This window comes from Pagrus pagrus, assembly GCF_965226575.1.
Source record: "Pagrus pagrus genome assembly, chromosome: 13".
Classification (NCBI taxonomy): domain Eukaryota; kingdom Metazoa; phylum Chordata; class Actinopteri; order Spariformes; family Sparidae; genus Pagrus; species Pagrus pagrus.
In genome coordinates, this window is record NC_140197.1 from 31,261,468 (window position 1) to 31,289,325 (window position 27,858).

A 27,858-nucleotide genomic window follows, 5' to 3' on the forward strand; every position below is an offset into this window, starting at 1 on the left:
CATAATAGAGAGCTGAAGCCCCGCCCCTCAGGTTACGACAGAGCTGAAGCCCCGCCCCCTCCTGATCAAAGCTTTGTCTGTAGTGATGAAGAGACAGGTGATGTTTGTCAGTTTGTCATCAGACTGTGACGTCATTATAAAGACGACACAGCCCTGTAGTAACCTGAGGGGCGGGGCTTCAGCCCTGTAGTAACCTGAGGGGCGGGGCTTCAGCTCTCTGTTTCACTTGAGTCAAAAACTAAGATGTCTGCTACTGAAATTTGCAAGCTAGTTAGCTTCAGCAGGAATTTAGCTGAGATTTGTTGTCCTCCATTATGATATGATGTAAGTCCTCATGTAGTTACCTGGAATTAATTAATTAATTAATTAATTACTAAGATGTTAGTTTATGAAAATGGATGTTTTTAATTTAAAGTTAACAGGTACATTTAGGCTATTAGCTAGCTGCAGCTAGCTGCTTACTGGCTATTTTAAACATTTTATATAGTTAAAGAAATGTTCAAAAGTCAGATTCAGGTCATAACTTTCTTTCTTGACAGAATATATAGTTACTGGGTTACTTTTGTGTACTGCAGTATAATTCTGACACACTTTTACTTTGCTGAAGTATTTTGATGTCAATCTACTTGATACAGTTTCTGGTGACACTGAGCGTTTAAAAAAATAAAGTTTACACTGAATTAAACTACGCAGCAAAAGATAAAAAGCTACAATTAGCTTCATGTCAGCCCCTTTTATACAGTCTTATACTGAGAATCTGTGTTAGAACAGTAAAACGCAGGACTTTCACTTGTGATGAGTATTTTTAGTCTCACCGAAGGATTTCAGTCTGTGTTGCACCACTGTTCCTCCCGACTGTACAGCTAACAGGTGTAATGCTTTATGTAAGTGGGCTCTCTGTCTCATCCTGCACCTGTTATGTAACAACTGAAATTAGACTGCAACACACACACACACACACACACACACACACACACACACACACACACACACAATTGCTGTAGTCATGCAAACACACTCTCCACTGAATGTGTCTTTAATCTGAAGCTCCAACCTTCACCCTTCCCCCAAATTTTGACCCTAAATATAAACCTCTTCCTTATCAGGGATGGAAAGCCGTCCTCTGAGGGGGGACGCTGGTCCAGTTGACAGTCCTGGGGGGATGCAAGGACCCTATCAGCTGAAATTAAAACGCACCTCCCCTCTCCACTGTCTGCAACCCGTCTTACATTGCGATGTATACAGAAAGCTGCACGCACACAGCTGTGTGGCCTCTAATGTTACTGATCCTTTTTCCTGCCTGATGGAGAAGAAACAAAACCAAAGGTCTCTCTCTGCAGGAGTCCTGACCCTTTCAGCTCTTTAAGTCTGATGCTCATACTTTTGTACATTGTAACACAGTATTTCTAGACTGTAGTATTTCTAGACTGTAGTATTTTACTTCGGATCAGATCACAGTACTTCTTCCAGCGCTGGGTTTCTGATCAAACACCTGCAGGACTCATGACTCTCCTTCACAACAGTAGTGTCGCGTGTTAGCATGCTAACATATACAGAATTTCATTTATAACTTGTCCACCAGAGCAGGCTAACTGCTAACTGCTGCTAACTGTATTCTGTAGCTACTATTAAATGTCAAAACTGTTAAATAATGTCAAAACTCTCTTCAGTCTGTTCATCATCTTGGTTAATTTCTGGATGTTTTAAACTAATATTTTCCATCTTTAAACTTGGTGCTGAGTGTCGAGGTTTGTGCAGCAGATGAGACGCAGACGTCAGCTGTTGTTCCCAGAGGTTTTATTTAGCGTCTGTAGTGAGACAGCAGAGGCAGCAACACGTCTGGAGGCCACGTTCACATCTGGTCCTTAATCAGCACAGAAACGTCCCGCTCAGTAATCAATAACTCTCCAAGTCATCAATTTCACAACAAGTCATTAAACATCATCTGTCCTGTCGCTGCTTTTTATAATTTTTCTCTTGTTGTGTTTTTAGCATTCAAATCAGTCTGTTTATCAAAATGAGATTTTCTGTTTTCACTTTTCAAAAAGAGCAAATGAAAAACTTCCAGTTTTTTCTTTTGAAATCAATTTAAACTAAATCTCTGATCATCGACGCTCAGGTGATAGTTATAGTTATATAAACACAGTGGCAGCATAGAGTGCATCACTGCTTCGCGTCGGGGAGAAATCAGTGATTTCAGTCGTCAGTTTATGTTGAAATTTCAACCTTATTTAGAAATATTGTGGCTCAAAATCTCATCTCATAACTTCAATCACATGTTGAGACTTTTTGACAAACGGCAATTTAACTTATTATATTCCGACTTGTATCCAAAAAAATTAAGACTGTACTCTCAAAATATTTACTTTATTCTTGCACAATTATTACTTTATTTTATCAACATAAAAAACGTCAACAAAATATTTAGACTTCATTCCCAAAATCAAATAATTATATTAATTCTTAACAGAACTCTCCTGCTCCATCATTCATGTCAGCAGGATTCACTTGTTCCCAAAGGTTTCCAACATTTCTGGTAATATGACACCAGCCCTCCAGGCTCCGCCTACCCCCAGGCCTGCGCTCCAATCACATCGTCTGTTCACAGAAACAAGGACTTGTATCGATGTAAACAACCACTTCTGTACAAAAACCCCCGAACAGAAACAAACCCCGAGCTTCAGATAGAAAACAACAGAACCATCAAACTGAAGAGATTTAACTGTACAATTCATAAAGTCATAAATTCATCATGTTTCTGTCCGTCTGTCGTCGCTGTACACGTCTCTCTCACTTTCACAAATAAAAAACATTAAATCAAATGTTTCTCCTTGAGTTAGCGTCACTCTCTCGCAGCTCATACATAAAATAGAGTCTTCGTTAGTATTTGCTTATTTACAGCGCTGCACTATGTACACGTTTTTAATTTTCAGTGTTTTCTTACGGCGACTGAGTGGACGGCCTCGACCCAAGAGGCCGTCTGTCTCCTGACATTATGAATCCCAGCAGAATTACAGGCAGAAGCTTTGATTGGTCCAAAGACTGGAGGGTTCGGTCAGCTTAGATTAAATGTTGAGAATGGTTTTCGGTTAAGATTCAGGACTTCTGTTTCTGCCCAGAACGACACTGGGATCCATAATAACGCGCCCGACACCCAGGAAGTGGTCCTGAGAGAGCCACCGGCAGACTAGTGATGATGTCATCTTCACTGGGTTTCACACTTTGTACCCGACCAAACCGCCGCAAACGTCTCCGCCTGGACAAGACCTTCAACAGCAAGTAGAGTCCCGAATGCTCGGTTCTCCAACCATGTGACAACTACAATGGGCCTTTCTAGACCTTCTGGTTCTGTGGATTCAACCCATCCACTAAATGTTCAAACTCAAACTCATGTTCTCTGTGGTTTGAGGAAGTGTTCTAGAATGTTTGAAGAAGTGTTCTAGAATGTTTGAAGAAGTGTTCTAGTGTTTGAAGAAGTGTTCTAGAATGTTTGAAGAAGTGTTCTAGTGTTCAAAGAAGTGTTCTAGTGTTTGAAGAAGTGTTCTAGAATGTTTGAAGAAGTGTTCTAGTGTTTGAAGAAGTGTTCTAGAATGTTTGAAGAAGTGTTCTTGTCTTTGAAGAAGTGTTCTAGAATGTTTGAAGAAGTGTTCTAGTGTTTGAAGAAGTGTTCTAGTGTTTGAAGAAGTGTTCTAGAATGTTTGAAGAAGTGTTCTAGAATGTTTGAAGAAGTGTTCTAGTGTTTGAAGAAGTGCTCTAGAATGTTTGAAGAAGTGTTCTAGTGTTTGAAGAAGTGTTCTAGAATGTTTGAAGAAGTGTTCTAGAATGTTTGAAGAAGTGTTCTAGTGTTTGAAGAAGTGTTCTAGAATGTTTGAAGAAGTGTTCTAGTGTTTGAAGAAGTGTTCTAGAATGTTTGAAGAAGTGTTCTAGAATGTTTGAAGAAGTGTTCTAGTGTTTGAGGAAGTGTTCTAGTGTTTGAAGAAGTGTTCTAGAATGTTTGAGGAAGTGTTCTAGTGTTTGAAGAAGTGTTCTAGAATGTTTGAAGAAGTGTTCTAGTGTTTGAAGAAGTGTTCTAGAATGTTCGAATAAGTGTTCTAGTGTTTGAAGTGTTCTAGTGTTTGAAGAAGTGTTCTAGAATGTTTGAAGAAGTGTTCTTGTGTTTGAAGAAGTGTTCTAGAATGTTTGAAGAAGTGTTCTAGTGTTTGAAGAAGTGTTCTAGTGTTTGAAGAAGTGTTCTAGAATGTTTGAAGAAGTGTTCTAGAATGTTTGAAGAAGTGTTCTAGTGTTTGAAGAAGTGCTCTAGAATGTTTGAAGAAGTGTTCTAGTGTTTGAAGAAGTGTTCTAGAATGTTTGAAGAAGTGTTCTAGAATGTTTGAAGAAGTGTTCTAGAATGTTTGAAGAAGTGTTCTAGTGTTTGAAGAAGTGTTCTAGAATGTTTGAAGAAGTGTTCTAGTGTTTGAAGAAGTGTTCTAGAATGTTTGAAGAAGTGTTCTAGAATGTTTGAAGAAGTGTTCTAGTGTTTGAGGAAGTGTTCTAGTGTTTGAAGAAGTGTTCTAGAATGTTTGAGGAAGTGTTCTAGTGTTTGAAGAAGTGTTCTAGAATGTTTGAAGAAGTGTTCTAGTGTTTGAAGAAGTGTTCTAGAATGTTCGAATAAGTGTTCTAGTGTTTGAAGTGTTCTAGTGTTTGAAGAAGTGTTGTAGAATGTTTGAAGAAGTGTTCTAGAATGTTTGAAGAAGTGTTCTAGTGTTTGAAGAAGTGTTCTAGAATGTTCGAATAAGTGTTCTAGTGTTTGAAGTGTTCTAGTGTTTGAAGAAGTGTCCTAGAATGTTTGAAGAAGTGTTCTAGTGTTTGAAGAAGTGTTCTAGAATGTTTGAAGAAGTGTTCTAGTGTTTGAAGAAGTGTTCTAAAATGTTCGAAGAAGTGTTCTAGTGTTTGAAGAAGTGTTCTAGAATGTTCGCAGAAGTGTTCTAGAATGTTTGAAGAAGTGTTCTAGTGTTTGAAGAAGTGTTCTAGTGTTTGAAGAAGTGTTCTAAAATGTTTGAAGAAGTGTTCTAGAATGTTTGAAGAAGTGTTCTAAAATGTTTGAAGAAGTGTTCTTGAATGTTCGAATAAGTGTTCTTGAACTCACATACTTGATATTTTGTTCTCGGGACCTCATATCTACGGTGGCCGAGACCCGTCATCGCTGCAAATAAAACAATAAAACTGCAAACAAAAAGAAACGCCGCTGCAAATAAAAGAACAACAACGATGCAAATAAAAAAAGCCACAACGGAAGTAAATTACCGGGGACTATTATTGCCGGTGCACCGGTGTTTTTTATGTGAGAAGAAGACCGAAAGAGAGACAGACAGAGAGAGAGAGAAGAAGAAAAACGAAGGAACAAGTAAATGAAGAGGTTAGTGTTTACTGTCGCTACGTGACTGTACTTGTCCATGTGTTATAGTTAGGCCATGTAGCCCCAGGTTTGATATGAAGCTGAACTGGAGGATGTCTCAGGATCGCTCTCTGTCTGTCTCTCTCTCGGTAAACTGTAATCTTATTTGCATCGTTGTTGTTCTTTTATTTGCAGCGGCATTTCTTTTTGTTTGCAGCGTTTCTTTTATTTGCAGCGATGGCGGGTCTCGGCCACCGTACATATCAGGTTAAAGGTCTTGTCAAAGCGTAGAAGTTTCTCAGGTTTCGTTCCGTCCAGAACAAAGCCGCCTCCTCGTCACACATCTTGTTGTTTATGATCTGAAATGCTGTCTAATATCTACGAGGCGTATTTGAGGCTTCTGTTAAGTTCCTGTCCTGAGTTTAACTCCCGTCAGAGACCCTCTGCTGTAAAAACATGACAAGAACTCTCACAGAATGATATCATCATTTCAAACTGTCAGACTTCTTGACAGCAGATATCTGATTATGGTGAATTACTGAAGCTTACCAAGTGTAACCCGACACCGGGGAAATCTAGGTTAGTCTTTGAACAAAAAAATCTATGTGGAACCCGTGTCCCAAAATAAGAGCCAGGTCTTTGAACAAAATACAAATATGGTAAAATGTACTTGAATTAACCGTGGTTGGTTCTGACAGCTGGACTTTAGACCTGGTCTTTGGATGTGGATTGGAGGCGGGCTTGTCTCTGGACGGGATCAGCCTCATGGAGCTTTTACAGACTGGATGTTATGATACAGATGGAGAATGACAAAGTCTCACCGGCCACCAGAGCTGAGCACAGAGAACCTTTTAGAACCATTCACACCTTTCAGAAGATCTTCTTACAAACACGTGAACCGTCCCGATGCACCGAAGAGTTTCATCCAAACACACAGAAAAATATCACCTGGATTATTTACTGAAAACACATTTAAATTAAAAAGTTAAAAATCAAATAAAATGAGAGTAAAAGTCTTCCAGCACAGCAGAGTATCACAGTAAATATCTCATAAATAAGGACTTTATCTCAACATGGTTTTTATTGGAACGTCGTGTTATACATTTCTTATAAACAGACTTTATCTCATAACTATAGAGGAGGATTCAGGCCACTGCAAAATAATATTTTAAATATTTTTCAAAAAATGGGGTTCTCTTTGAGAATTTTGACTTTAAACTCAGAATTAAAAAGAGAAAAGTCAGAACTCAGTTTTGTCTTTACAGTGGCCCTCGTCCTCTTTCACCTCTGACCTCATCCCACAGTGTCACCTGTACTGTCACATGACTTTGTCCTCATAATATCGTAACGTTTTTCTTTCTATTTTCATAAGATGACGCCCTTTTCTTAAAATCTGTTATCAAAATCTCTTGTTAGCAAATGTTGGTCAGCAGCTGGAAGACTTTTACTGTGCAGGTCAGAAGTTACACACTGGTAATATTTTTAAATCATCCAATAGAACGACGTCACAGAGTGAAACTCTTCAGTGCAAAACCCTCAATCCTCCGTCGTTCTGTCTGACGGCTTTCAATCTTATTTTCATGAAGCCGTCTGAATTCTGAAAGAAGAAATCTTTGGTCTTTAAAAGACGTTTGATTCAGACCACAGCACGCTGCAGCCTCGCAGGACTCGCATCCATCTGTAATCTGTGTGCAAACCATGTTTTTGCCTCACAGGTTCTTTGCATCAGATCGGACCTGATTTCCTCTCTGGACTCAGACAGAAGGACTCAGCTGAAGGTTTTCAGTGAACAGAAACATGAAGTTGGACTCAGCTGGACTCAGACCTGGTGGCTATCACAGCAGAAAAACAACAACTCTGTAGATTTCTATTATTATAGTAAATATGACTGAGGTGTGATCAGCTGTACAAACACAGAATCAATCGATCGCAACACAACTGGACTCAACTGAACCGAACTGGACTGAAAATCTAGAAGAAAGAGTAAACAAAACCTCTCTGTGTCTCTGAGCCCTGAGGTTTGGCAAAAGTGCTTCGTTGCTGCGAGAAGTTGACCAATCGGCTTCACTTCCTGTTATTGCCTCGGACCTCGACCCGCCAGTCCACCGAGCCGACCGATGGCAGAGCAGCTCTGCGGGCTGATCGGGTCCTTCCTTTAAGCCGATTGGTCGTTCAGCAGTTAGATCCCAAAACGCTGAGAAAGAAAAGTTTTCCTGTCGACTCTTCTGTGTGTTTCATCTTGTGATGTCATCCAGTACACACAGCTGATTGGCTGCCGTGTGATGATCAGTTCAACCAGTGCGAGATCATTTTATTAAAACACTTCAGCTGTTTGAATGTTTTATCCCGTTTACTCCGACTGTCACCGACCGGACGTGTTCAAAGTGTTGCAGAGATATTAAAGTGTTGTAGAGATATTAAAGTGTAGTAGAGATATTAAAGTGTTGTAGAGATATTAAAGTGTTGTAGAGATATTAAAGTGTCGTCCCTCCCTCCGGACCAACAGACAGATGTTCAGCTCATTTCAACCTGCAGATGTTGTTCTGCTTCCTTTAAACCGTGTCGTTGTCTCTGGACTTGTTCTGTGCACAATGACGATAAAGTTGAACCTAATTAAAGGAGCAGTTTGACAGTGGACAGTGGTGAAGATGGATCGTCACTGTTATAAAGCCACTCGTGTCCTGATCAATATCAAGAATCTTTATCTTTTAAAATATGATCCTATAATTATTCTTAATAAACTCACTTTAAATTTGCATCTTAAATGTACATTGTGTTTAATGATTAAAATGATTGTGAAGCACTGAGTCTGATGCGTGTGGAGCATTAGAGCAGCGCCCTCTGGTGGACAAACTGTGACCTCAACATGATTTTTAACATTATTTATTGACGATGTGAACACTGATACTGAGATCGATCTGATTGGATAATATCTGCAGGTGGATCTGAAATGAACTGACACCTGTGGACCTAGTCCAATGAGACAACATGAAGCAGTGTTGTGATTGGGTAAACACCAGTACAGCGTGACGTGTAGTAAACAGGTTAAAACACACAAAAACAGCAGAATGCTCCTTTAAAATGAGCAGGACGTGAATCTCCAACCGTCCTGTTGGATTGAAAACTCTGCGAGACGCGTTTAAAGTCCTGAAACAAAAAGCAGAACAGACCGAGGAGCTGCCGACGACTTCACACTGAAACTGAGATCACATTCTGTAGAAAACCAGCATCTACACATCCGTCCATGAACGCACCGTGAGCCAAAGTCCGTCACAGGTGGCGTCAGTGAACACATCGTCACTACTCGGTTTAATCTCAGAGGAATCTGTGAAGACGGCAGCTCCTGACTGTGTGAAGTATGGCAGCTGATAGAAACAGACCAGAGGTCAGTCTGATGTAAACTCACTGTGGTCGGCTGAGTGCAGCAGAGTTCATGACCCTGATGGAGAAACTCCTTCAGTCTTGAATCAGATGGTTTGACTGTAAACTGGTGTCGTGACGTGTTTCTGCACGCCGTGACAGAAGATGTTCACGTCCTCAGGTGAGTCCGAAATGTTTCTCTGCCTGCATGTTGTTCAGAGACGTGAACGTGGGCGTGTTATTGTCAGATCAACCAATCAGCTGGTTGATTTCTGGGCGTCTGTCTCTGACCCACAGACACCAGCAGGAGGCGTTCAGCCCGGCAGAGGAACATACCGACCCAAATATAAGAAGACGTGTCTGCCTATGAAACAACCAGCAGAGAGGAAACACTCTGAGACTGTTGGTCCAATCAGAAGAGAGCAGCATCTGTCCTGTCTCTTGTTTTAAATTGACCTCAGGACGTCTGTTTCTGCAGCAACACACTGGAAGACTTGAGCCATCAGAGGCTCCTGAGCTGCTGACGGACGCCGACAGAAACTCTGAAGTAAAACAAGTCTTATATTTGGGCCCGTATGATTCTTGTTCCCAGCAAACGGAGGCTGTTTGTCGGAGGGTTCAAAGGTCAGCAGGCGTCAGTCAGGTGGTCCGATTGTCTCGACTGATTGGTCAGCTGCCACTCGAGGAGGGAAAGTGCAGGAAGTGAGGAAACAAACAACGCGAGGAGGATTCAGTTCTTCCTGTGTCGAAGCAGCGACTGGTCTCATCCGATCTTACATCCAGTCTGTCCTGTTCCTGAGCCGACCACCTCCTGGAGGAGGACACTGGTCTGATTGGTTGTTCCTGACGCACAGCGATTAAGCAAACACACGACTTATTACATGTTTTTTATATATTCCTCAGCCTGGTGAATCTGTTAACTTCAGCTACAACTGACTGTGGATCAGTCCTGATGTTCATCAGGTTCAACAGCAGTTTGTGGGTCTGACTTTAAATGCACGTCTTGAATCAGTCTGACACTGGCAGCCATCTTGTGTCCAGCAGTGAAGGTCTTTGCACACCAAGTCTGTTTCTATCTGATGAAGCTTCAGTTTTCTGTACGTTTTGTAAAAATTCACAATACGAGACAAAAAAAGAGTCGTTGAGTTTGTGTCCTCTCTCTCCTGAGACTTTCACCTGCAGGCTCATCCCCGTCACCTCCAGGTGTGTCGGGATGTCGGGGATCCAGTTTGATATCAGAACCACACATTATAAGATCCAGCTGATCCTGACAGGAAATCAAACCTGCTCCCAGAAAAATATGATTTTAAACGTGACTTTTTTAGATGTGGACGAGAAGAGAAACAGACTTGGTTTGCAACGAACTTTAAACTTATATATTTACATGTTGATTCACAGATTAGATGTTCTGCACACCTGAGGATCGACAGGTACGAAGACTCTTCATCTCACCTGCAGGCAAGAATAAGCAGTAACAGTGTTTGAACAGGAGCTGTTTTAATGGTCCTGATGTGATTTTATCTGCAGTGTGTGCCCTCAGATCTTAATGTTATAATGTGATTTACTGTTGGCTCACTCGTCTGTACGTCAGGAACGAGACGTCATCAGTTTCCTCCTCGAGGTTCTTCAGCCGCTGCTCTGATTAAATCCTCCCACATGATCTCAGCAGCTTCAATCCTGTGAAGCATCTGTGATCTTCTCTACCGATCGCTCTCAGCTGACCTCCACAAACGTTTCACCAACGCTCCCCACTGACAGCCTCCAGGTTTACACACAAAATGGCCGCCGCAGAGTGAAGACGATCTGAATCTTTTAGAGGTGAAAACAGAAACTGTGACGGGATCGTGAGGACTGGCAGTGTTCAGACTGCTGCTGATGGAGGGAGGAAGAGGAAGAGGAAGAGGAAGAGGAGGGACAGACAGAGTTTGTAGGTTGTCAGGTCCAGTGTCAGACTTCTTCCAGTTCTCTTTTCTACCTGAGCGTCGCTCTCATCGTTCGCTCCTTCGTTTCATTGTTTCTGGACACATTTCTTCCTCCTCTTCGTTCTCCGGCTCTTTATGTGTCTTTGGGCTCCAGTTTGCAGGACATGTCGAACAGCAGGTTCTGGTTGTCGATCACCTGTAACTGACGGACGTAGGCCTTCGTCTGCAGGTGGGAGGGGGACGTCTCCGTATCCATGGCTACCAGGTGAGACAGGAAGAGAAGGAAGACAATCACACTGATGTGAGGGTCTCATCAGTTACACACTTACACCACCAGAGGGAGACACACATCAACACAAGACAGGAGCTAGTTCCTTCACAATAAAAGCATTTTAATGTGAAAGTTAAAGACAGTCACATTAACTCTTCTCTAATCCTGAAATTATCATTTATATTCTTCCTGATGTCAGTATTTGTTTATCCGTCTGTTGCTGTAACTTTTCATCAACACTGATCGTGACGTGTTTAAATACAGAAACATCAACATACTTTCTTTATTTCACACCAACAGGAAACCACTCAACACGATCAGACGTCAAAATATTTTCTGAAGTATATTATTTTGTTTTCGGAAATGTTTTTGTTCAAACTTCAAGTTTTTCTCCTGATAATAATTTTACGGACAAACTTTTTCAGTATCACTAGTATCATTCAGTTCACAGAGTGATGTCAGAAGACTCAGAGATAACCAATCACAACACAGCTGTAACACATGTAGAGGTCAAAGGTCGGAGACGACACATGAACAGGTAGAGGTGTGTGTGTGTGTGTGTGTGTGTGTGTGTGTGTGTGTGTGTGTGTTACCTAGCTGGCTGCTCCTGTATCGTCGGATGATTCTCACCATCTCGGCCACTTTGTGCTGCAGAAGGAGAGTGAACATGGAAGAACTCGTACAAACAGCTGAGCGACTCGATCGTTACTAAGACTTTAAACTCTACATTCATAAACATCTGACCGACTCACCATCTTCTCAAAGTTGACGAGTTCACCGTGAAACGTCTTGCAGCTCTCGTGAAGGAAGGTCAGGTCTGACAGGAACAGGAAACACACACTTTGTTAGTTATTGATCAGTTTATCAACATAAAGATCAATAAAACGAGATCAACTCGTCACTGAACGAGAAAAAACTCCAAACATGAGAATAAACTGAACCAAACAGACGCCTGTTTTCACCCTCGTCACACATCTGCAGTTATTGTGTCAACAAACAGATTTCTATGGATCCATCACACTGACACTGAATACTGGGGCAGTCCTGTTTCTACCACAGGGGGCAGCAGAGTCACAGCTCTGTAAAGCCTTCATGTTCGCTTTAATCGCCTTTCTCTTTTTAACCATTCACTTCCCTCTTCCTCTGGTTACCATGGAGACAGAGAGCTTAAGGCTGCACACGCACACACACAGACACACACACACACACAGACACACACACACACACACACACACACACACACACACACACAGAGGGTGAGAGGCGTACAGTGTGTACAGTAATCTCATTTAAAGTCTTTTCAAACTGAACGAGTGAAAGCAGAAGACGAGTGTGTGTGCGTGTGTTTGCATGTGTGTGTGTGTGTGTGTGTGTACATGTGTGTGTGTGCGTACATGTGTGTCCACCTGCTGGGCTGAACGAAGACGAGATGAAAAGAAAAAACTGGAGCGAAGAGGAAAACTGACGATGAGTCTTTGAAGTGTGTGTGTGTGTGTGTGTGTGTGTGTGTGTGTGTGTGTGTGTGTGTGGCAGGTTAACGGTAACATGGAGCTGATTAGCCAGAAGTGCTAATTAGCGAGGTGGAGCTAACGTGCTAATACGTCTTCAGCAGCCTCACAGCTGGAGCAGATCAAACTGAACGATCATAAACGATCAGCTGATCAGTGCTGATGCAGCTCAGGGTGGACTCACACTGGGCGGTCCGGACCGTGCTGAAACCCATTTGACCCCCAAACTCCAGTTTGTGTGAGCAGTGTGAGCGCTCTGTGCTCGGGTTCTGTTCCCCTCCTCGGTCCTGGCTCGGTTGCTCATGTACGAGCACGAGTCACATCGTGGACATGAAGTATAACCACAAACAGTCAGGAAGTCCAGACCGCGCTCACGAGGAGACGGGCTCAGGACGAGTCCAGGTCAGCTGAGTGTGACGAGCCAGTGACTGTTCACAACACAACTCCTGTGTTCTGATCCGAGTCTGAACAAAGCAGCAAATCACAGCAGAGACACAGTTTGTTAGCATGCTGACGTTAGCACGTCAATGTTAGCATTTAGCCTTACCTTTGAGCAGCAGAGGTGTGAAGGGGATCAGTGGAGGTCTCAGGCTGGTGATCAGGTCTCTGTAGGACTTGTGGTTCCTGGACGGGTCCTGAAAGATCCAATAACAGTGAGAATATTAATATTAATGTTAATATTAATACGAGTCACGTCTGTGAAGCTAAAATAGATCGGATGAGAAAAACTCACAGCGACGCTCTCAAACTGCTGGAACTGCTTCCTGAACTTCCCCGGGAGACCCTGAACCACGAACCAACGAGAGGAGTCGAGAAACAACGAGCAGAAAACAAAAAGGAAAATTAATGAAACATATTAAAGATTCAGTGTTTTTCTTTTTAATGACTTTTGACAGAACATCTTCAAACTAGTAATAAGTGAGTGTTGTTGTGTCTGAAGGTGAGCTGAGCTGCCTCAGGTGAGCTGAGCTGCCTCAGGTGAGCGTCGTACCTCCCAGGTGAGTCGTAGTCTGTTGACAGCCGGGTTGTCTAAACCCAGAACGACCGCGAGGAACGACAGCAGGTCCTGCTGCTGCTTACAGCTGAAACACACACAGGAAACAGGAAACACGGCTTGTTTCTAAAGTCAGAGGAGAGTTCAGTGTTTCCTTCAGCTTCTTCCAGACGAGACGGTGATGAAGGCTCTAAAACTTCATCAGTTTCATTGTTCAATACAGAATTATTCTGCATTATTCATCAAATGCACACACAAGTCAAACATTTAAAATATTAAAAGACGAACTGAAGATGTTCAGTTTACTGTCAGAAAACAGAGAAATGCTGTAAATCCACAGAACTGAAGAAACTTTAACTCGGCTTGTGTCGATACTGAACAGATACACATGAGTACCGGTATATGGAATATCAGACGGCTGACGACTGTATTTTAATTTCTAACTTGACTTTATCAGTGTTATTTCTAACCTTCATTATATTCTAGTCTTCTGTGGTGTTTGCACTCCATTCCTTTACATCATTAGTGTGAAGAGAGAAGTAAAGACTCAGCTATGGAAGAATTATCCGATCTTTATTCAAGAGCGTAGATTTTCAGTGTGAGAGCATGATTTCATTCCTCTTCAGTGACGCAGCTCCTTCTCGTGCTCAGATTTATTCTCCACGCTCACATGTTTGTGTTTTGGCCACAGGATGGCGCTCCCTGTTCATTCGTTACACACCCCATGTTTTGCTTCTGTTTAAGACAGACAGCTTATGTTTTTGTAATTTTCTTTGAAAATATTAGAGAAAAAAAAGTGTAACAGACAGTAATGTTTACAGTGGCTGAGGGCGTGAGACAAAAAGACGGACGAGGACATTTTGTATCTGAACTGTCGCCCGCAGGTTTGGGTCAAATAAACGCTGTAAACACTGCAGAATCCTTCTCCTCCTTCTTGTGCCGACCCACTATGGTTACACTTGTTCTGAGTGCGTGCACATTAGATTTGAGCGCGCAGACTTCAGATCTGAGCAAGAACAGGACATATTTGAATGTGAGCGAAATTTTGTGTGCAAGAAGAAGATGTGTGAGCACAGGCATGTGAGTTTTGAGTACAAGCACACATTTTGAAAGAAAGCAGCAGACATCTCAGTGCGAGCACAAAATGTGAGCGTGAGGAGAATAAATCTGAGCACGAGAAGGAGCTGTGTCACTGAAAAGGCATGAAATCATCTCTCAAACTGAAAATCTACGCTCTTGAATAAAGATAGGATCATTCTTCCATACTCAGCCTCCTTCATGTGTCTGTACTGAACCGTCTGATCCACACAGAACTAAATCACTTCAAATGAAACATCACAAAAACAAACAAATAAAAAGGTCAATGTCTAAATGTCTCCGATGTGTTTGGACTCACAGAGCTGCGATCTTGATGAACTTGCGCAGCAGCTGGATCCTCTTCGGCAGCGACTGACACTGCAGGATCTCGGTGGCGACCCAGTGCTGCACCTCGCTGCAGCGCTGCAGTACCAGCTCCAGGTTCAGGGGGCGCCAGCGAGACTGCTCCCCGTGAAACACGTAACACACAAACTCCACCTGCAGGAGACACCAACGAAGAAGACAGAGCAGCGCTGTGAATGCTGGACTTTGTTGGTTCTGAGCAGAAGTATCATCCGGGTCGATCTTCACCGACCTCGTGCACGCAGCTGAACAGCTCCCAGTCAAACACCACCAGCTGATTGGCCACCTCCTCCGCTGACATGTCGTGGAGTTTGCTGTCACCCGGCGTCCAGTGGATCTCCTCAGGAAGAGGAAGCTGACAGGGACAGGAAATGACATCATCACAGTGTAAAACACACACTTAGTTTTGACTCCTGAAACATGTGAGCAAATAAATTCCTTCTTATTGATCGTTTTATCTGAGCTGAGCTGCTGAGTCACATGTTTCACACGTTTCACACGTTTCACATGTTTCAGATGTTTCAGATGTTTCAATGTTTCACATGTTTCAATGTTTCACATGTTTCAGATGTTTCAATGTTTCACATGTTTTAATGTTTCAGATGTTTCAGATGTTTCAATGTTTCACATGTTTCAATGTTTCACATGTTTCAGATGTTTCAATGTTTCACATGTTTTAATGTTTCAGATGTTTCAGATGTTTCAATGTTTCACATGTTTCAATGTTTCACATGTTTCAGATGTTTCAATGTTTCACATGTTTTAATGTTTCAGATGTTTCAATGTTTCAGATGTTTCAATGTTTCAGATGTTTCAGATGTTTCAATGTTTCAGATGTTTCCATGTTTCAGATGTTTCAATGTTTCAGATGTTTCAATGTTTCAATGTTTCAGATGTTTCAATGTTTCAGATGTTTCAATGTTTCACATGTTTCAATGCTTCACATGTTTCAGATGTTTCAATGTTTCAGATGTTTCACATGTTTCAATGTTTCAGATGTTTCAATGTTTCACATGTTTCACATGGATGTAGGTTTTCTCCAGGACTTGATTTAGATCACAGTTTCTGTAAGCTAACAGTTAGCTGTCCAGCTAGTTTTGATTTAGTTTCGCGGCTGTAGTGGCGGTTCAGCTTCTAGACTCTGTTCAGTTAGCTTACAGTTAGCTTACAGTTAGCTTACAGTTAGCTCCATTTTGTTTTGACTTTAATATATTTCATTTGTGTTCTACTTATGGAAACCTGGTCGATGTGTCCTGTGTTCCTCTGTTCTGACACTGAAAGCTTTACGTTATCACGTTTTTTTGCAGACATGCAGAATTAATTAAAATTAATCTGAGCACTTCCTGTTTTCATCGTGATACACCAAAACATTTTGTTGGCTCGTCAGTCAGTCAGTCAGTCAGTCAGTCAGTCCCTCACTCACCAGTGACTCCAGCTCGGAGGCTTCACAAGCAAACAGGTGCGTGTTGACTCCCAGTGTGGTGAACACGGCCTCGTCACTGGGACGAAACACCGCCTTCTCTGAACACACACACATCAACAACAGTTAGAAACAGTGTGTGTCACTGACACCAGAACCGTGTGTGTGTGTGTGTGTGCGTATGTGTCCTGACCTCCGGCTGATGTGACGGCCACCAGTATGAGGTTTCCAGGAAGTACCGGTTGGTCTTCACTGTACTGGAGTTTCTCTCGGACCAGAGCCAGAATCTCTCCGACCCGACAGGACAGACGACTCCTGATGGTGACGTAGGAGTGATCTGGAGTGTAGACCCTGCAGAAGACTGGACACAGACAGACAACCGTTGGTTTGAGGAATAAACTAACTAGCTTCCGGTTAGCATCTGGGTCCCATTAGCTTAGAGCTAGCTTCTCCTTAGCTTAGAGCTAGCTTCTAAGTCTACTTAGCTATACAGTTAGCCTGTAGGTCTCAACCGCTGACTTTACTCAACCAAGCCCAGCTGACTACAGGACTGATTGACGACTAGCTCGTTAGCTAACAGGACACAACATGTAAATCAACCAGACTTGGACTCGTTTGATTGATTTCCCCGTTTCCAGTCTTTGTGCTAAGCTAGAGTGTGAGTGTGTGTGTGTGCGTGTGTGTCAGTCAGTTTGTGATTTGTATCAGACCACAGACTGCAGGTGTGTTTACAGACAGCACAGTGTAGTAAAGCTTTTATATTTCTGTCCTTGCATGTGTTCAGGTGTGTGTGTGTGTGTGTGTTCAGGTGTGTGTGTGTGTGTGTGTGTGTGTGTGTTCAGGTGTGTCGTACTCTCGTCGGAGCCTCTGAAGGCCTCTCTGGGCTGCAGACAGGCGTCGATGCGTCTGAAGTGTCTGAACAGAGGACGGACCTGCTTCCTCCTGCTCTCCTTCTCCTCATCAGAGCTGAACACAGTGTTGGATTTTATTAACATGATGCAGACATGAAACAACAACAACAACACGTGTGTGTGTGTGTGTGTGTATGTGTATGTGTATGTGTATGTGTGGCGTTACAATCGTGTCATAATGCGTGCGCACGTATCAACTGAACGTGTCACACGCGCGTGCTTTGACGCCTGTGCAGCGAGCAGCGCCTGACGTGTAATGTAGTTTCCTCATTGACTTATAATGGTCCCCCGTTCACGTGCACGTTCACGCGTGATGACTGCTGCACGCCGGTAATCACACGACGCGTAGTGACTACGTGTAAAGCTTGATTTATGCTTCTGCGTCGCTGCGACGGCGTAGCTACGTCGTCGACGCAGACCCCTACGCAGACCCTGTTTGTTAGTTGTGCACGTTCCCGTGACGGGCATGCGGTTCTTAGCAGGCAGGCTCTTCTCGGCATAACAAGTCTGAAGCCTAATTTTGTATTTACTTCAATATCAGCCATTTTTAAATAAAATATCTGAGTGAATAAATTATGGTAAAGCTCACCAGGCAAGACAAGTTTATTTGTGTAGTACATTTCAACAACAAGGCAATTCAAAGTGCATTACATAAAATATACAGCAAGTTAAAGCAACAGGCATCATAAAAAGACATTAATCACATTAATGTAACTACAATTAAGTATATGAGACAGGAGACAGATATAAAAACTAAACAAGGCAGATAACACAGAATAAAAGTTGCAGTGCAGTGTGAGAAGAAGGCTCAGGTTTGATTTAATCAAAGGCAGCAAACAGAGAAGTCTTCATCCTGATGTAAGGAAACTTGACAACATAACACGGAGGCTCCCGTTGTTGGTGATGGTCGGCTACCGGCCCACGGCTCCAGCGCTTCACTCGGACTGTATTTCCTTTGCTTTACGGTCCTGACAACTGCTGCTGTCGGGCAGGAGGCTGACGTTACACAGCTGAGCCGAGAGGACGGAGGATACAAACTGCAGCGAGCGATAAAGTGACACTCCAGACTCTACTGTTCAACCTACAACACCAACGACCTGTTTATTAAGTATTAACCATCTTCCCCAGTCACCTGTCTCCTCCTCCTCCTTCTTCTTCTTCTCCTCCTTCTTCTTCTTCTCCTCCTTCTTCTTCTTCTTTTGAAATTCTGGCAGCAGTGTCTGGCTCGCTGCTGCCTCCCCTGGTTGACTACACTTCAGTAAAATGAAAAGGCCAACTACGTGAGGCGTTCATGTGCGCGGACTGGTGCGCACGGTGCAGATCAACTTCCGGTTGCGTAGCATCAGAAACTGCGACCGCACGTGTGTGTGAACACGTAACATCATTTGTCAGACAGTGACAGACAGACGTGCGCACGCTGCTTCATACGCACGCAGCTTCTTGTTACGCGTGACATACAATCTGCACGTGACAACGCACGCACGCACAACAAAGTTATCATGCATGCACACACACGTTGCTGCGCGTCTCTCTGGTTGTTTTGACATTGATTTACTGTCATAGTGTGTGTGTGTGTGTGTGTGTGTGTGTGTGTGTGTGTGTGTGTGTGTGTGTGTGTCTTACGGGCAGTTTAAGATCTCGGTCCATCTCTGCAGTTTGAGGACGTCCTCCACCAGCTCAGGATACCGACTCAACTCCTGCACCGCACACAGGTACAGCTCCTACACACACACACACACACACACACACACACACACACACACACACACAATAAATAAACACTGTGACAGGAAGATGTGTGTGTGTGTGTGTGTGAGTCAGTCTCGTTGTTATGACAACCAGGGGCCTGAACAACAGGTCCCGCCCTGCAGAGGTGTTCTCACCTGTGTGTGTGTGTGTGTGTGTGTGTGTGTGTGTGTGTGTGTGACATGTTCTTCTTTCACTTTCTGTTCTGTGTGACGCCTCAACTGTAACATAGTGTTATATTTTGTGTGCGTGTGTGCGTGTGTGTGTGCGTGTGTGTGTGCGTTACCTTGGGGAAGCTGTTGCTGCGCTCCCCCTCCTCCAGCAGCAGCTCTCTGTAGGTGTCCAGGTATCGAAACGCCACGTTCAGCACCGCCTGCTTCCTCTCTGCTCCGTCCATCAGTCCCTCACTGTCTCCATCCGTCTGTCCTCCTCCTCCTCCTCCTCCTCCTCTCCTCTCCCCCCCTGCCTCCCTCCCTCCCCCCTCGCCCTCCGTCTCCAGAGAGAATCTGAGAGTCAAGTTAAGGAGGAAACAGTCGACAGATATTTGACTCTAAACATCACATCATTACTTTCGTGCTGGAGGTAATCAGATTACATTAATGAAGTCACATGTTCAAACCTTCAATTTAAACGAGTCGCTGAAACAAGAAAATCAGAAGAAAACAGACAATAATTCATAAAAGTCACATCGTTCATTTCAAATGTTTGTAAATAATGAATTCATCTTTAATCAGCTGTTTGATGTTTCACAGTGAAGCTGCAGACGCCATGATGACCCACATATCACTGCACACACACACACACACACACACACACACAGCTCTGTGTGTGTGTGTGTGTGTGTTTCTCAGATCAGTTTCTGTTCAAACTAATATCTTTACATGACAGAAACAGTCTCAGTGTTGATGAAACATCCAGAGCTTCTAACTATCAGGAACTACAATCCCCATAATGCTTTGAGGCACACAAGCACAAAACATCATGTTCAGTCAATAAGCCAGCGATTATTCTGCTGATCGATTGATCGTTCATCAGAAAAGCTTCAGCTTCAGCATGTTATCCACCAAAACATGATAATCTCTATGGAGCGCTGAAGCCCCGCCCCTCAGGTTACGACATAGCTGAAGCCCCGCCCCACAGGCTACATAGAGCTGAAGCCCCGCCCCTCATGTTACGACATAGCTGAAGCCCCGCCCCACAGGCTACATAGAGCTGAAGCCCCGCCCCACAGGCAACATAGAGCTGAAGCCCCGCCCCTCCTGATCAGAGCTGTCAGCAGTGATGCAGAGACAGATGATGTATTGATCCTGATTGAATCTCACAGATGATGTTTGTCAGTTTGTTGTATTAAAGTCAAACCTTCATCGTCTCACCAACACCAGAACCGACACCAGAACCGACCAGAACCGACACCAGAACCTCATTTCAGTTCTGTGATGAAACAAACGTGAAGAAAACTTTAAAACACGTCGTCTGACTCAACGACTCCCATGATGCCTTGCTGCTTCAGGACATCAGACGATGTTTGAGAGCAGCAGAAATCACAGACAGGTGAGACATGAACACAGGACGTCTCTGCAGGTGTCTGTCTTCATGACACCAGGACACACACAAACCAGTGGACGGACTGAACGTCTCCGGGTCCAGTGGACCGGCTTCACTTTGTGTTCCTGTCCAAAGGATGAAGAGACACGAAGACGAAGACGAGTGTTTCTCTCCTCTCGCCCACATCTCTGCTCCACTTCCTGTCCTCCCTCCAGCTCTCTGCTCTTTATCTGTGTGGGCGAGTGTTACTGTCACACACACACACACACACACACAACACACAGAGACACACACACTCACACACTCACACACACACACACACACACACACACACACACACACACAGACACACACACACACACACACACACAACACACAGACACACACACACACACACAGAGACACACAACACACAGAGACACACACACACACACACACAGAGACACACACACAACACACAGAGACACACAACACACACACACACACAGAGACACACACACAACACACACACACACACACACACACAGAGACACACACACACACAACACACAGACACACAACACACAGACACACACAACACACAGACACAACACACACACAACACACACAGACACACAACACACACAACACACAGACACACAACACACAGAGACACACACAACACACAGACACGACACAACACACACACAACACACACAGACACACAACACACAGACACACAACACACATCTACATTTTAAATGACGCAGCAACTGGAACTTTTTATCTTCGACTTCACAGCTGTGAGTGTGAGTGTGTGTGTGTGTGTGTGTGTGTGTGTGTGTGTGTGTGAGTGTGTGTGTGTGTGTGTGTGTGTGTGTGTGTGAGTGTGTGTGTGTGTGTGTGTGAGTGTGTGTGTGTGTGTGTGTGTGTGTGTGTGTGAGTGTGTGTGTGTGTGTGTGTTGTGTGTCTGTGTGAATCATGTGTTGCAGCATTTATAGATCTGATGTTACGTTTACAGTCTGAAGAAAAACCCAGCGTGTTAATTAATTCCCAGCCCGTCTGCAGTTCTGCAGTTCTGCAGTCGACCCGGTGAACTCTGGCTCCCGTCGTGACGCAGCACAGGTGGAAACACTGAGATCCAGTTAGTGTTGGATCACACAGATCCATGGTGTCACCACCTCCCTGCTGTTTCCTCTCCCGAGCTGTGCGTCATGTTTCTAGCAGGTTTCAGAAGGTGAAATATTTTCTTCTGATATTTGACGGACAGTCGAAGGCGGCCGGCTGCACAGCTGCTGCTCCTGAAGCTGCTCCTGAAGCTGCTCCTGAAGCTGCACAGCGACGACGTCTGAACCTCTTACGTTACTTCATGAAGCAAAGTACATGGACCACAATGACACGACGGCCATTTTCCTCTGACGTCACACTCAGTCCAATAAACGTTGTTGTTATTATTTTACTGCTTCCTGATTGATCAGCAACTAAAAAGACGATGGACAGAGGAACCGATCTCATATTTCAAGGTAGATTTCCTGTGATAACATGTTAGCTAACGTTAGCGTCAAACCTCTTCCTAGCAAACGTGTCTTTTCTACGTAACGTCAGGAAGTAATTATATAATATCAACACACAGCAGCACACATTTATCTAGGCCTGTCAAAGAAGCAGAACAGAACAGAACCTGATGAGACTCCAGAAGCTCTGGATCTGCACCGCCTCTCTACTCTCAGTTATTCATGTTGTCGCAATAACATCGAGCATCACTTCAGTGGGAACACACCACGATACTGAACCCAGTTCATCTCTGTGTTTCATGGAATCTGGATCTGCCTGTTGGATAGAATTTGTCCAGTGAACGGGCGGATCCACTTTCCTTCCTCCGGGCCAGAAGTTGACTGAAGACAGTGGATTAAAACATGGCGCTGCTCCGACAGTGACGGCCTGCAGGCACAAACAAACCTGCAGCTACAAGACTGAAAGGCACTGGACCCGGTCATTAACAGAACCACGTTAAGTCGATGAAACACTTAATCATCAGAGTTACACTGAGACTCTGAACAGCGCTCGTATCTGAACCTCCGTGCACACCTGCAGACTCACCTGCGCTGCAGGTAACCATGAGTGAGTATGTGAAGGATACTGCTGCAGCAGGACCTGCTGCAACCTGTCGGCCGTCAGGAAGATGGGATGTGTCAACATGAAGTCATCCAGCAGGGTTTCTGCACAGGGACACAAACAGAGCTTAGTTTTACAGAGTGTACCTGAACATATCACTGAATCTCACATGACAGCCCGTCTCTAATAAAGCCCAGGTAAACCAGAGCAGGTAAACCAGAGCAGGTAAACCAGAGCAGGTACAGAGCATGAATCTGGTTTAATGAACAGAATCAATCTGCTGATTAAAAAACAAGTTTATGTTTTATTCTGTCCGACTGTTCAAAACTCAAAGATCATCAGTTTGAATATAAAACACATCAGAGATGTTTGACACCTTCTAACGAACTTCATCTTTAATCGACTAATTGTTTTAATACAAGACGTATATTTTATGTTTGACTTGATCACAGCAGCTTATCGTCTGCAAAGAGGTTAACATGATCACTTCAGTCTGTTATTGATTTGAACATTAATGTCATGTTGTATCCACACACACACACACACACACACACACACACACACACACACAGAGCGCAGACACACACACAGAGCGCAGACACACACACAGAGCTGCAGACACACACACGGAGCTGCAGACACACACACAGAGCGCAGACACACACACGGAGCTGCAGACACACACACAGAGCTGCAGACACACACACGGAGCTGCAGACACACACACACACAGAGCGCAGACACACACAAGGAGCTGCAGACACACACACAGAGCGCAGACACACACACAGAGCTGCAGACACACACACGGAGCTGCAGACACACACACAGAGCTGCAGACACACACACGGAGCTGCAGACACACACACACACAGAGCGCAGACACACACAAGGAGCTGCAGACACACACACAGAGCGCAGACACACACACAGAGCTGCAGACACACACACAGAGCTGCAGACACACACACAGATGTGGTTCCACACGTTTCAACACACGGCTGCAAGAAACTTATACACTGAATATGAGGAACTAACTGAGATCACTGCTGCTTTAAATCTCCGCTTCATCTATGTGCCTTTAGCCTAGCTTAGCACAAAGACTGAAAGCAGAGGGAAACAGTTAGCATGGCTCCATCAGAAGAGAAAAACAACGAGTGGAAAGCTGTCGTGCAGTTTATCTAACGAGACGAGAGCCAGACGAACGGCACCGCTCAGAAGAGAAACAATAAAGAACTGCAACACAGAATTAAACTCAATTACAGGAAAACTCGTCCTATTTTTGTCTCTGCCACAGAATCTGCTGCAGAATCAAACACACAGTAAATGTAGGCCGTGAGGACAGAGTCAGTGTCGACCCGGTGATGGTTCTGTTGTGTGATGGTTCTGTTGTGTGATGGTTCTGTTGTGTGAAACCAGAATTAAAGACAGAAATCTAAAGATGGAAACGTTCAGATGAAACAGTGACGAGCTGCTGCAGCACGACTCCCAACCTCTGTCACACTGTGTGTGTGTGTGTGTGTGCGTGTGCGTGTGTGTCTGGAAGTGTGTGTGTGTGTGTCTGGATGTGTGTGTGTCTGTGTGTGTGTGAGAAAGAGATGCATGCTGCAGTGGGCGTGTCCTGTCAGGGTCCGCCTCTCTGCAGGCGGTTACCATAGAGACACCACGTTGCCAACAGTGAGAGGATGAAGAGGGAAGTGTGTGTGTGTGTGTGTGTGTGTGTGTGTGTGTGTGTGTGTTATTGATAACAGATTCAAACTGATATCAGAACTGATTAATCACATGATCTGACTGCTGCTGTTGGTTTTAGTGTTTTACAGTCTGTTTCAGAGGATCAGCTGTTTCTGATCATCTGTAATTATGTATACATATAAACACACATATACAGGAGGACAGTATATAAACGCAGTAGAGGACAGTTTATAAACGCAGTAGAGGACAGTATATAAACGCAGTAGAGGACAGTTTATAAACGCAGTAGAGGACAGTATATAAACGCAGTAGAGGACAGTTTATAAACGCAGTAGAGGACAGTATATAAACGCAGTAGAGGACAGTATATAAACGCAGTAGAGGACAGTTTATAAACGCAGTAGAGGACAGTATATAAACGCAGTAGAGGACAGTATATAAACGCAGTAGAGGACAGTATATAAACGCAGTAGAGGACAGTTTATAAACGCAGTAGAGGACAGTATATAAACGCAGTAGAGGACAGTATATAAACGCAGTAGAGGACAGTATATAAACGCAGTAGAGGACAGCATAACAAACACTGGTACCATCAGATTTCTTATTAAAGTGGTTCAACTCATCTTTTCCGTCAGTCTCTTTAACATCATGATGACATCGTGTCAGCAGCAGTTCTAATAACTCGTCCATCAAACATGAACTGACAAACTGTGAAGCTCCTGAACCAAAACCTTTGAACCAGAAGCAATAAGTGAAACTAACGTCTGCGACCCAAACAACCCGAGTTTATATTAAACCCTAAACTAACCCAAACAACCCGAGTTTATATTAAACCCTAAACTAACCCAAACAACCCGAGTTTATATTAATCTGCAGCTTCAGTTTAAAGACTTTTATTCCTCCCCCTCTCTGTCTCCCCCCCCCTCTCTTCCTCCCACTCTTCTTCACGTCTTGTTGAGAGCTGGTTGCTATGTGAACAGGTGCTAAAGAGCCTCTTATGTATCTGCACACACACACACACACACACACACACACACACACACAGAGTGAGGGAGAGCTGCAGCTCCGAGAGGTCGAGGAAGACGAAGGTGAACGAGTGGGCTGCTCGCTCACTTCTTCTTCTGCTGAAGAGAGAAGATCCTCCCACACACACACACACACACACACACACACACTGCGTCAGGTTTTTCACCGGAATTTTGAGCAAAACTGAACACTGCATCATCGGGAGCATCAGGAACATCAGGATCATCGGGAACATCAGGATCATAAGGAACATCAGGATCATAAGGAACATCAGGAGCATCAGGATCATCGGGATCATCAGGATCATAAGGAACATCAGGATCATCGGGAACATCAGGATCATAAGGAACATCAGGAGCATCAGGATCATCGGGATCATCAGGATCATCGGGATCATCGGAATCATGAGGGTCATCGGGAACATCGGGATCATCAGGGTCATCGGGGTCATCAGGATCATCAGGGTCATCAGGAACATCGGGAACATCGGGATCATCAGGGTCATCATGGAACATCAGGATCATCAGGGTCATCAGGAACATCAGGATCATCAGGGTCATCAGGAACATCAGGAACATCCGGATCATCAGGAACATCAGGAACATCAGGAACATCAGGATCATCAGGGTCATCCGGAACATCAGGATCATCCGGAACATCAGGAACATCAGGATCATCAGGGTCATCAGGATCATCAGGGTCATCAGGAACATCAGGAACATCAGGATCATCAGGGTCATCAGGATCATCAGGATCATCAGGGTCATCCGGAACATCAGGAACATCAGGATCATCAGGAACATCCGAAACATCAGGAACATCAGGATCATCAGGAACAACAGGAACATCAGGATCATCGGAGCTTTTACTTCAGTCACAGTATTAATACTTCAGTGTATTCACATGAATACTTCAGATTATCCTCCACGCTGCTCGTGATGCGTTCATGTGTTCAGAACTTTAACGTAGCAGCTAGCTTCATAAACAGTCAGGAAGCTTAAAGGTGCAGTACGACAGTTCTGACCTCCTGCAGACATTAGCGTGCTAACCAGCTAGCTCCGGCCCTCCCCCGCCTCTCTGAACTGCCAGTCCAAACTACTAGCTGCACAGCTAACTGAGCTAACTAGCTAATGGCATCTACAGTTAGCAGCAGCTAGTGGTTCTTCTATTGATACGCTGCATCTTTAATAAATAAATATACGTCATAAGTGTTAAATGTGTCGACTGAATCACGTTTGTTTACAATAACTTCACTTATTATCCCACAAACTATATAATTTAATTTAATCACAGTGTAAACATCTAGTTCAAATACTCAAGTAAAGTACAAGTACTCGAGTAAATGTGCACACAGTTGGCAGTGAAGACTTCATTCAGTACAAATGTTATTTACTCTCTGCTTCACAGGTAACACACCTGAACACCTGCCTGCCTCGACACGCCTGGACCTCAGTGTTGTGTGTGTGTGTGTGTGTGTGTGTGTGTGTGTGTTATGTAAGTATATTTGGCAGGTTCGTTCCTCTTTTGTGAAACTGTCAGGAAACTTATCGTGTTTCTGTTTTACCTGAGAGGCAGCTGGTCACACACACACACACACACACACACACACACACACACACACACACACACACACACACACACACACACACACAGTGATAACATTATTATGGGATGGAGACAGATGTGGTCCGTATTGCTATCATGTTTACACCAAATCAGCCTATTTATTTGCTCGTGCCAGCTAAATGAAGCAGCCTCCGCCTCGCGTTGGGGTTTCATTCATCCTGTCCGGATTTATTTCTCCATAACAACCTCTCGCCCGGTCACTACTCAGCTGTTTTGCTAACCCTCCTCCCGGTCTTGTCCGTTTGGCTTCTGCTGACAGGCTTGTTGCTCTCGGTGCTTGTTGGGGGGGGGGGGGGGGGTGTCGCGGGGCTCCGAGGGGGGAGCGGTACGAGCTCGGAGGGGGGGTGTGTGTGGGGGGGATGCTTTTTTCAAACCTTTCTCAGATCGTAGACCAGAGCTTTATGTTATGAGAACGTGATGATGTCACTGATCACCTGACTCATCACGACTCTGACCGAAGACGATAAATAAAGAAACAATGATGAAATGAAGACGTTAAAGTTATGAAGCAGGAACGTGAACGTGATTAAAATCTGAACTTCATCAAGTCAGAAGACAAAATGTTTTGTAAATGATGTGATGTCATCGACAAAGGGACACGCACACACACGTCCACACACACTAATTATTTTTTAAACCCTCACTGTCTGACGGACACACCCTCACACACCCTCACACACCCTCACACACACACACACACACACACACACACACACACACACACACCTTCTCATTTGCCAAGAATTCAAAACAAACTCCCTCAAAGTGCATCCTGGGAAGTGTTTTAAATCCAGTTTACAGCTCAGAGGAGCAGTGAGGCTCTGTGAGGTGAGTTAACTTCCTGGTTGATCACATGACCTCAAGAGTTTCTCGCCACACACACACGCACACACACTCACACACACAGAGGAGACGCTGACGTCACGTTG

At 44.1% G+C, this 27,858-nt stretch overlaps 1 protein-coding gene across 2 annotated transcripts in view; it reads right to left on the minus strand.

Annotated features, from left to right (window-relative positions):
- Window positions 1-2,351: 2,351 nt before the first annotated feature.
- rapgefl1 (Rap guanine nucleotide exchange factor (GEF)-like 1) overlaps window positions 2,352-27,858 on the minus strand; it is a 49,342-nt gene continuing 23,835 nt past the window's right edge. For both annotated transcript variants that reach the window (XM_084372535.1, XM_084372534.1), the window contains exons 3-16: window positions 22,611-22,689; window positions 19,233-19,452; window positions 18,824-18,921; window positions 17,143-17,255; window positions 16,483-16,650; window positions 16,293-16,390; window positions 15,102-15,224; window positions 14,826-15,004; window positions 13,427-13,517; window positions 13,169-13,219; window positions 12,983-13,070; window positions 11,680-11,744; window positions 11,521-11,575; window positions 2,352-10,914 (exon numbers count right to left, since the gene is read on the minus strand). In XM_084372535.1, coding sequence (XP_084228661.1) covers window positions 10,790-10,914; window positions 11,521-11,575; window positions 11,680-11,744; window positions 12,983-13,070; window positions 13,169-13,219; window positions 13,427-13,517; window positions 14,826-15,004; window positions 15,102-15,224; window positions 16,293-16,390; window positions 16,483-16,650; window positions 17,143-17,255; window positions 18,824-18,921; window positions 19,233-19,452; window positions 22,611-22,669 — 1,533 coding nt within the window. In that variant the 5' untranslated portion in view covers window positions 22,670-22,689 and the 3' untranslated portion in view covers window positions 2,352-10,789. The remainder of the gene's footprint in view (window positions 10,915-11,520; window positions 11,576-11,679; window positions 11,745-12,982; window positions 13,071-13,168; window positions 13,220-13,426; window positions 13,518-14,825; window positions 15,005-15,101; window positions 15,225-16,292; window positions 16,391-16,482; window positions 16,651-17,142; window positions 17,256-18,823; window positions 18,922-19,232; window positions 19,453-22,610; window positions 22,690-27,858) is intronic.